Genomic DNA, 11,112 nt, shown 5'->3' on the forward strand with positions numbered 1-11,112 from the left:
TAAGCTTGTTCTAAGTAGGTGCTCCAGACCACTGAGCCATCTCACCAGCCCCTTCATTTTGGTTTGACAGGGTCTCACTATAGTTCAGGCTGGCCTTCTCTTCACTGTGTAGTTGAGGCTGGCCTCAAACTCACCTGCCTCAGCTGCCTAAGTACTGGGATTATGGGTCTCTAACAACACACCCAGCAACTTGCTGCTATTTGATGTCATGTTCTGTTTCTTCCTTAAAAAGATTTTATTATAGTATCACATTTTGTGTGTGTGTGTGTATGTGTGTGTGTGTGTGTGTGTGTGTGTGTGTGTGTGTGTGTGATACTGAGGACCAAGCCCAGGATCATCACACTGAGTTGCATTGCAGGCGTTTTTCCCCTTCCCCGTTTTTGTTTCAAGACAGAGTCTTGTTAGGTTGCTAAATTGCCTGGGTGTGTGCCGCCATGCCAGCTTTAGTAAGCATTTTGGACTACTCTTTCTTTGCTGGTCTATTATGTTATTTACCTTGACAAATGTGAGTTTGCAAATGCAAACACTGCTTTTGGTATTTCTAATGGTTATCTCTCCATAATGCTCTATCCATCTTCTCCCACTGAGAATGTTGTGTATGCACGTGGTGACCTTATTCCACACATAGTAGTCTCCGTACCTAGTAAAGAATGTAACGTTGATTAAGAATGACAAAGGTCATACATACATTATGGTTTCTACCAATTAGAACATCTTTTGGGCAAAGCTGCCTTCTCCTTCATCTTTTTCTCATTTTCTGGGAGTTTCTGTGTGGTTATAAACACACGACACTGTTCAGCCACGTTAGGATCTGCCGACGGGCTTACTCCTGGCCAGGTGCTAACACCATGAAGTGGAAGAGGCACCTGCTTCTTGCTCCTCTGAGGCCATCAGAATGTGAGGAGACGAACAGTTAAACAAAAACTTACCATCAACTATGATGAGGGTCATAACAGACAGATGAACAAAACATCAGGGGAATACACAAGGGTGAGTCCCTCATCCTTAGACTGGCCTGGGACATGGGGGGAGTGGCAGGGAAGATGTCCTAGAAAAGACTGGGCTATAGCTCAGCTTGGACGGCATGCAGGAAGGTACCCTGTACTGGGGGAAAACACAAAGCCCCAGGGCCAGTAGAGCACGATGCACTGGGTCTGTGACGCTATCCTGCTAGTCAACCCTGCGATTGAGGCAGGGCTGAGAAGGTGGCAAAGCAGACCTTCAATATCTTCTCAGAGTATGGATTTACTTTGCAGACAATGGGCCATCTAGGAAGGGCTGGAGGTAGAGGTAGGGGGAGGTTTAATTGGAAAAGATTACTCTAAAGATGCTTTCATAATTCAAGTTAAGACCAATAGTGGGAACACTATAATTATTCAGGAAAAGGTTTGACAAGCTGGCACAAATCTAAAGCAAATCCTGGGAGGAAGCTTACAGAATTTGTGGTAAGGAGTGAAACAGCTTCAATCACATTTAAGTTTACAGATCATGCACATTTTCAAATAAAGTGTTCTTTCAAAATTTAAAAAATGCTCCTAAGATCGAATTGGTATAATGTAGGCACTAAAGCATCGGGAACAACTTCCTTTCTCCCTTATGAATTTTCAAATATTGATAGTTTAGCTCCCAGCCCTTACCACCCTTCATCTCCAGTGCATCAGCAAATTTTGCCATTCAAGGAGACAAACACAAAACCAGCTTAATCAAGTCTTTGGGTTCAATGAAAACTTCCAATTAATTTAAAAAGATGTATAGACTCTATCTTATAAATCATTTTATATTTCATAGAACACAACTGTAAGAATATTCCTTTACTTTTGTTTGACAAAATAACTTAGAAATCTTATAAAATTCCAACCAGTATGGTGTTTGGGATAGGACACATATGCAGATTTGAGTGATGAATGGAGGATATGGAGAGAAAAATGGGAAGCTTCGATACATTTGTGAGACATCTCATTTATTTTTGTGGGAGTCCATACTCAAAACTGTGGTGAAGGTAGCAGAAACTTTGGGAATAGAGGGTGCAAGACCCTGGATTCTCCCACAGGCTAACATACCCACTGCTGGTTTAGAAAAGCAGCTAAGAGACCAAAAGGAAGAGGGAGGACAGCCACCTACTTTGGAAGCATGACATTCAGCGTTCCAACAGGCAGGATCTCCATTGACTTCCCCCAGAACTTGTTTTTCCATCTGATATCTAAATGACATGGGAGAGGACAAAGAAATATACTCCAGATCTAATCGCTTGTTCTGAAAAACTACCTTTTGCATTGCATTGACAAAACATTTTTGTAATTACAATCGCTTCTATACTGTGTGTTTGACACAATAAGTTTCTGAAGATGGCCCAAAGTGAAAATATTAACTACGATTTAAAAAATCCACTATTGGTGTTTTTCTATAATCATGTTCTATATTTGTCTTTAATTAACTGGAAGAATCCTGGAATAAATTGTGTGTGTGTATTCACATATACATATAAAGAGACACTAACAGTAATGGTCATATAGTAATAAATGTTAAGTTTTAACTAAATGCTAGAAATAGTTCAGTTTAATAATATATATGCATATATACATATTAGCATATCTATATCCATATCTGTATCTATATCTATATATATCTGAAGCCTAAGATGTATGTAAAAATAATTGCAGCATGGCAATATCACTGATTTATATATATTTTCTGTTCTTATACATGGGTTATATGATTTGGGAGAACAATAAAAAAAAACAAAACCCTAAATGCAGGCATGGAAGATTAATGAGAGTGGGCTTAATCTAACCAGTGTTCTTCTCTCCTGGTTATCAGGAGGGCCCAAGGCCCAGCACCTTATCCCAGGACACCATTCCCTTTCATGTGTGGAGACTCACAGCACCTGCATGTTTATAACGACCACCTAGGACAATTCTGATGACCTGGGGGAGTTGAATGTTGTTGCCATACAATTTCTGATGCTTGGTTATGATCAAGAAGGGGCTTATTACGTTATTTTGCAGGAAGATATAGCTGCAGTGCCCTGTCACTCTGTGCTTTCAGGTGAAGGAAATGTTTAAGTCAAGCGTTGTTCTGTGAGCAACGAGGCAGCCTCCCGAACAGGAAGAAAGTATGCCACGTGGGCAGAGCCATGTAATATCCTTTTCTTTCTTTAATAGAAAAAAACCTTCACAAAATTTCATAACAAAATAATATAGTTAATAGATTGCCTACAGTTTCCCCCCCATATTTTCTATCTGGGGTCAGCTGAATCTGTAGATGCAGAAACCTCAGATATGCTGGAATGACTGGGTGACGTGGCAAAAGATCCTGCAGATTAGACTCTCTCCGCACATGCCAAGACCCAAGAATCCTGCAGACATCTCCTCTGCATTACAGATGCAGAGAACAAGGCACAGTGGGGTACAACGGTGGCGGCTCCACAGGCCTCGCTTCCTAGATGAACAGTGTTACCTCTTGGAGGACACAGTTTCACACTTACACCAGGAAATCTAATTCCTCAAACAGAGCTCCACAGAAATGACCAATATTCTGTGAATTCAAAGGTAGAAACCTAAACCGAGTACAGTGAATCCGGAAGCTAGAGTCTCTTCCCTAGGTACACACATTTGACTTTAAATTACCAGTGAGATACAGACCTTGCCAAAAGACAAAATTCTTTGATTCACAGTGACAAGCAGAAATGGGTGGATGATGGCTCACCTGGTAGGAAAAAAAAGGAAGGTAATGATAACAATATCAAAGTTCCATAGAGGACATAAATATATATCCTTATGATGAAAAAACGAAAGGTCACCCCCAACGAAAACTATAATTAAGCATTTCTGTAAGTACATTATTCTCAAGATACATCAGTCAACCTGGAACTTTGAAGACCTCACCCCTACACAGAGACCTGAGGATACTCAGTGGTAGTGCTAGTGAAAATAAGCTGAGTGAGTTCTCTGTTAATCGGTTCGATAACCCACAGCTGTCAAGAGGGTTTCCTCATTCCCCCAACCTATGCATCAATCTTACTTACTTGCTCTGAGAAAAATCGGAATCCCTTGTCTTCTCTAATGCATTCATAAGTTTCCCCCAGGACCGGGTTGAATGGCTTACTTCCTGCCCTGAAATAGGTGGAGCAATAGCCTGAAACCGCAAAGGCAGCAACTAGAACCTGTTAAAACATCGGAGAAAGGAACACAATATAGGCGAGACCAGGTCTGTTTGTCTCTGTTCCCCTAGGCTCTACGTACCGGTGTTGATGGGTACTGACTTGATGTCACTTGCATTTTTTTTTTTTATTATCTACATAAATCTTCAACAATTCATGGGCAAAGTAAGTTCAAATGAGGCTAAACCACTGCTGTGGGAATGAGCACAGAGAGCAAATGTGCTCCATTCGTGTTTGCCCAGTTTCATGAGTATCATGAAGCTCAAAGGTCTCGAGTCCTGCTTGTAGGCTCCGCTGCTTGCATCATCTTAGCAGGACACACAGGAGCTGCGGTGCTTGTTGGAGGCCCAGATTTAAACTTTGGGTATGAGCAAGAGGTAAAACTTCACTTAAACACATACTTAACAAATTTTTGCAGCTCTTTATCTCAACAGATCATGCAAAATAAAAACCATGGAACACTCAGCTGGAAAATCAGCAAGGGTGAGAGGGGAATCAGTGCTTATGTATACAGTTTTCCAGTCTTATGGAGGAAAGGGCAAGGACCAAGAGGACATTACTTTTCTAGAACCAAGTTCCCGTATAGATGGGCTCTCTTGGCACTCAGGAAAAGCTAAGAAAGTGAAGCTCAGCATGACTTCTACGTCTATGGAGCACGACACTTTTGCAGCCCAACTTTAGCAATACTCTAGACTGTAGCGAAGTCACAAAATGTTACCTTCCAGGACAGAAATCTAGAACTTTTTGTCCCTGTTTGATTTTACAACTGGAGCAGTCCCTGTCTTACCTATGCAGCGAGAATGCCATGCAAAAACCCAAATGTGCCATCACACTGGCTCGTGGCTTATCCCAGGTCCTAAGAGCACAGCCCTGTCGTTTATTACCATGCGCTCGTATGGATCATCCGTCTCTGAAGCTTTGTCCAGGAGCTCGCTGTACTCAATCTCCTCGCAGAGATGCTGCAGAGTGTTGAGCGGCTCGTTGAGCTCTACCGGCATCGAGACTTTGGACAGATCCTTGCCGATGTTGTTCCTCAGGATGTTCCACAGATTAATGTTACTGGTGTCAGGGCAAGGGGCAGGCAGGCACGTGCGCCGCCCGTTTCGGAAGGCGCCTCCCGTGAGCTCCCCATTGAGGACTGGCAGAGGGACAATCACAGAGAAAGAGACTTTGCTTTTTGGATTTCACAACATCGGGGAGGGAAATAACTCTTGATTGTGATAACTTTCTTAAGCCTTCATTGAACTATATCTCTCAAGACCAGACAGAGTAATGTCTACTGGATGCACAAAATGTCAGAGTAAAGCTATTTCAACTAGGTGTTAAATATACTTAATTAAGAAAAGATAAATCAAATAAAAATATATTTAATAAGGATTTAAACTTTGGGTATGAGCAAGAGGTAAAACTTCACTTAAACACATACTTAACAAATTTTTGCAGCTCTTTATCTCAACAGATCATGCAAAATAAAAACCATGGAACACTCAGCTGGAAAATCAGCAAGGGTAAGAGGGGAATCAGTGCTTATGTATATAGAAGTGCTGTAATTTGGCATGCAGACAGAAGAAGATGCTTGAGTGGTGCATACTTTGCCGAGAAATATTGTCTGCAACACTGGTGTTGTCTTCTGAGATATTATCACTCACATCACTGATGTAAGATTCGTCATCTGAGGCCTGAGGAAGGGAAGGAAGAACATCCAAGGTGTCAGAATTCTTGTTATGATTCTTCTCTTGGAAGCTCAGATAATCAAATGATTAAAAATATCAAATTATTATTCCAGGGAGAAGCTGAGGTGCTGGGAGGAAATGCAGTTGGCGCAGGTGCAACTTGAGGCTCTTCCATGGGTCAGGATACAGGGCTGCTACAAAGGAACCATTGTCTGACACAGCAACTTGCTTTTGTTGGGGTGGTGAGCTGGGCAAGGACAACATGAGCAGAAAAGTGTGAGGGCACCAAGAAGGTGTCACTGTGATTTCCTCTGGAGGATGCAGGAGGGGCTATCTGGCGTAAAGACACTTCAGTTGGGTGGTGCAGAACAAAGAGGCATGTCCAGTCCTTACAAGGGAGAGAAGCATGGGACGAGGGAGAAGGAAGACAAAGACCATGAGGGAAACACTATTCTAGGAATTCTGAGGAGGAGAGAGTAGCTAGGACAGTGAGGGGACAAGAAGGGGCAGGTGCCACAGGGATAGGCTTTTTATGCCAACGTAAATGGTTCACATGTGGCCTGACGGGTTATTGTGAATCAGAAGAAATGCAAGGGAATGCTAGCTTTCCCTAGGGAGGCCAGATGTGTACAGCTCTGGGTAAGAAACACTGTCCGGATAGCTTAGAATCAGGTGGCTTCTGTGAGGACTGGGGACGCACCAAGAATACAGCCACTCTGTTCCTGAGAAAAATATGCAAGTCAGTGAAACCAAAACTAACAAGAAAGTAAAATTAAAGACTAAGGTACACACTCAGGGGAGTAAGAAACAGAGCAGACAAGAAAATACAAATAAAAATCTTAAGAGGAAAGGGAAAATCAATGTCTTTACTAGACACAAGAAAACTGTTCATATTTACTTTCTTCAAAGAAGATATCTATTTTTCCTAAACATAAAAACAAAACATTTGTATTGTAAAGATACTAGAAATTACATGGGGTAAACAGATACGTAGGAAATACCAATTATCTCATCACTAAAGGTAACTACGTTTCACATTTGGCTGGATGTTCTCTCCTAATCTCAAATGCCCATATAAACAAATTGATACACTACCGTTGGATGCTGACAAAGGAATCCGTTCGTACACTGCTTGACAGTATTCTGAATGTAATTCCACTACAGGAGCTACAGCTGTTCATATTTACTTGTAAAGGTAGCATATTTCATGGAACATTTGTAACAAGGGATTTAACCAGCACTGAAGTGGCTTCCTACATTTTACTGTTACAGATACTACTTCAGATGAACACCCTTGTAAGTCTGCCTGCTGATTTCATTAAAACTTCTTTCACTGAGTGGACCATTTGTAAGCTTTACCCACATGTTGCCAAGTTGCTCTCCAAAAAGACTGCACTATATTGCTCTCTTTAGTATAACTGGGGAAAACCCATCTCTCCACATCTAAACTGCTGCAAATGTGAACACTGTCCTTTTTTTTTTTTTTTTTTTTTTCCTAGCTGTATACTTAATATGCAAAAAGATCTCTCTTTTTTTATGCATTTGGTGCAGGGTCTCACTACATAACTTGGATTCATAAGATTCTCCTGTTTCAGCCTCACCACACCATGCCTGGTGCTGGTGGCCAGCTCAGCATGCCTGGGGCGGGGCCAGCACGGCATGTGGTACCAAGGATCAAACTCAGGTCCTTGCACTTGCCTAGGCAGGTGCTTGGACTGCTCAGCTATCTCTGTGGCCCACATAAAGATCACTTTGATATTTGAGTATTTCTTTATCTTTCATTCATCCATCTACCCTTTTATCCCCTCCTTCCTCCATCCATCCTTCTCTTCCTTTTTTCTTTTCTTTTTTTTTTTTTTTTATGGCACTGGGAGTTGAACCCAGGGCCTTTGCACAGAGCTAAGTTTTATTTTTGTTTTTATTTTATTTTATTTTTTTATTTTGACACAGTGTCTTGCTAAGTCATCCAGTCTGGGCGCACACTTGTCCTGCTTTGATCTTTTAAAATGCTAGGATACAGGCATTGTGCCACAGGCGTGTGCCACCAGCCGGCTCACATTGTTTCTAACGTCATATACACTGCATTTACCTCTGGTTTGCAATGTATTTTTTAACTTGGTTTGCACCAACTTTTTTTGGTATAACAACTTAAACCTATGTAATAAAAACAATTAGTATGTACCCTTAACATTTCTGAATTTATTGCTGATATTTTTATTTTTTAAAAATTTTTAAATTTTTTATTTTTGATACCAGGGATTGAACACAGGACCTTGCACTTCTCAGGCAGGTGCTTATGCCGCTGAGCCACCTCCCAGCCCATTGCTGATGTTTTTAAAATTAAAGTTGAAATAAGTTCACATATCTAGAGTAACAGAATAACTGCATATATAAATGAGTAATGGAATTTTTCCTTTTGCATACAGTAAGTGCATAAAAACAGCAAACCGGGAAGAAAATCTCTTTTTGATTCCTATTTTCCCACTGCACCTGGCTCTCCCAGGTCTCGTGGACTGCAAAAAAGTTGAACAGTAAGCCATCAGGGTTATCAAAGCTTTTTAGCTTAGCAGAGGAGCAAAAAAGACATGAAACCCTTTATTCGATTTATCAGGAAAAAAAAAAAAGCTAGTAACACTCAAGCATGTTTAGGAGACAATTGCCCTCGAGTCAAATTTGTAGTGTACCCTTGTCTATTGCTTTGAGTATCTGTTAAGAAACACTCAGGCTGGGGCCAGGGAGATAGCTCAGCGGCATAAGCACCTTCCTGGCAAGTGCAAGGTTGAGTTTGATCCCCGGTACCAAAACAGCAACAACAAAAGGAAACATTCATGTTTATTCTACAAAACTACAGTCTATTTTTCTTCAATTTCTGATCTTTATCAAACTAACATATCAAAGAAATGACCGAATGTCACACGTATCATAGAATTCCACAATCACAGTGGGCCCCAAGAAACTCACAGAATGTCATACACACGTGTGGGGGTAACAGCACAGCTGGTGTTGTCCTGGTGTGACTTTCTCATGTCATTCTGCACACAGAACAAGGCTCTTGGTAGTATTAAATTAAAATTTGTCTTCTCCCTGAGGTCAAGAAATCTTGGAGCCAAATATTCTCTTCACAAACTTCAGTACTCAAAAAAATTCAGGAAAATTTTGTTTATCTAAATATGACCAGGAAGGTAGTAGTACAGAAACAAGTTTAAAAGCAGGGCTCAAAGAAAAAGATTACTCTGAAAACAAGGGACCATTTTTTTTTTTGTTTTGTTTTGTTTTTAACAGGTACCAGGGATCTGCTAAGAAAAGTGAAGTGTGCCTGTTAAAAGCAAACAGTCTCTTTTCCCTCTGGTCATAGAAAAGGTGGTGTAAGACAGCTGACGCCCGGATGCCTCTCAGAACTGGGTGTTAGAGGTGAAGCTCGCCCTCCTCTGTTCAGTTAGCAAATGCTTTTGGAGTATCTGCTCTGGGCTCACAGGGTTCCTCCAGTGTTGGAGACACGGGGAAAGTCCCTGTCTCCACTGAATTCTAGTGGAGAGACAAGCAAGTAAAAAAAAAAACCAAAAACAAAAACAAACAACCAAAGTGAAATATGTATTTTGTTAGTGGCAAGTATGAAGGCAAAAATAAGAAAGAAAGAGGGGTATAAAAGGTGAGACGAGAGGAATGATAACTCTTGACTACAGACAGGTCGGCCACTGTGCGCCTCCCCACAGGCGGGAAGGAGCCAAATGCACTCGTCTCTGGGGGAAGCCTGGTAGCCACTGGTACAAGGGCAGTGGGCCAATCGTTGGCAGCTTGAGCACAGGACACGCAACCTGATGTGACCCTGGCTGCTGCTAGGGGGACACACGCACAGTAAGCTCTCCAGGCTGGCTTGTCAAGTGTTAGTGTGAAGACTCAAAGGGTCTTCCAGAGAGACTTCACGAGAAGGAAACTTAGAGGCCAGGGCAGACGAGGCTCACTCACTGACCAAGCTTTGCTGAAGTGGAGGTGTAACTCTGTGAACACTGTAGTGACCGTCACTTGCATCTATCTCCTGACCTACCCCATGAGATTGTTATAAAGGGAAGATGCGTGTAAAAAACTATTTGTGTGTTTTAACAATCTGTAAAAGACGGCACAAGGAATGACTCTGCTGCCTGCTGGAAGGCTCCAGAATAGAGGCAGCACGAGGCTGCACCAAGACAGGACCAGATTATGAATGTTTCTATGGACAGCTAAGGTGCTAGGGTGTCACCCTAAGGACACCGAAGAATGGGGACATGATGAGAAAGGATTGGGAGGTACAAGAAAGGAGGCAGGAAAAATGGTTATGGAGCTTCTGCAGCAGTCCAGGTGGAGAAAAGATGGGTGACGGGATCGGAGTGGTGGAGGTGAGGCCACAGGGCCAGGTGTGGGTGTGAGCATTTCAGAGGACTGAGGGCTGAGTAAGTCCATCGGAGCAGCTAGAAGAGAAAAACTGGGAAGGAGACACCTTCCCAGGTGTGGGATGTGAACGTTCAGCTAGAAGGGCCTGAAACAGTCACGAGCGCTACGGGTGGACTGCTCTTGTTTGGGGTGGGGGTGGTGATGGTGTGGAGAAGGGGTTGGTTGATTCTTTCTTTTCTTTTCTTTTTTTGACATGCAGAATTGGTGGTTCTCTGAGCTCCCAGGTGGCAGCATCTCACAGGTAACTGGTTCTGTGGATCCTGAGCCGACTTCTAAACCTGCTCTGTCCATGAGCTTCAGAGTGGCCTATCTAAGTGCGGGGAAAGGGATCTCCTGAGAGGTCCGGCAGACTCGTGAGGCCACCAAGCAAACACACCATCTCCATGCTGTCCTGTGCCCTGCTCTGTCCTCTAGGGATGCTGCCACTAGCTTCAGTGCTCCCCGAAGGTAGCGCCAACACCTTGCTGGACTTAGGCAAGAGTCTGCCCCTACCCTTTTCACTTCTGTAGCTCTAGGACTTAGTGAAAGTGATACTTGCACACCCAGCTGGAAATAGGAAAATAACTTCGCTCTAGGAGAGGGAGAGGGGGAGAGAGAGGGAGTGAGAGCGAGAGCGAGAGAGAGACAGAGAGTGAGAGGAAGAGAGAGAGAGATAGCGACAGAGAGTGAGAGCAAGAGAGCGACTGAGTGCAAGAGAGAGTGACAGAGAAAGAGTGACAGAGAGAGAGAGAGAGAGGGACAGAGAGAGAGACATGGAGAGAGAGGAGGGAGGGAGAGAGAGAGAAAGAGAGAGAGAGAGAGAGAGAGAGAGAGAGAGAGAGAGCTACAAAGTCATTGGATGGTAGGTCTGAG

The 11,112-nt window shown here is 42.8% G+C and overlaps 1 protein-coding gene across 14 annotated transcripts in view; it reads right to left on the bottom strand.

The window, feature by feature from the left end:
* Osbpl6 (oxysterol binding protein like 6) overlaps positions 1-11,112 on the bottom strand; it is a 111,387-nt gene that overhangs the window by 11,040 nt on the left and 89,235 nt on the right. For all 14 annotated transcript variants that reach the window (XM_023719114.1, XM_023719120.1, XM_004634722.2 and 11 more), the window contains 6 exons: positions 5,751-5,838; positions 5,044-5,297; positions 4,025-4,162; positions 3,642-3,705; positions 2,122-2,200; positions 496-640 (listed from right to left, as the gene is read on the bottom strand). In XM_023719114.1, the coding sequence (XP_023574882.1) occupies positions 496-640; positions 2,122-2,200; positions 3,642-3,705; positions 4,025-4,162; positions 5,044-5,297; positions 5,751-5,838 (768 nt within the window). The remainder of the gene's footprint in view (positions 1-495; positions 641-2,121; positions 2,201-3,641; positions 3,706-4,024; positions 4,163-5,043; positions 5,298-5,750; positions 5,839-11,112) is intronic.

The sequence above is a fragment of the Octodon degus genome, unplaced genomic scaffold (assembly GCF_000260255.1).
Source record: "Octodon degus isolate 3935 unplaced genomic scaffold, OctDeg1.0 scaffold00065, whole genome shotgun sequence".
Classification (NCBI taxonomy): domain Eukaryota; kingdom Metazoa; phylum Chordata; class Mammalia; order Rodentia; family Octodontidae; genus Octodon; species Octodon degus.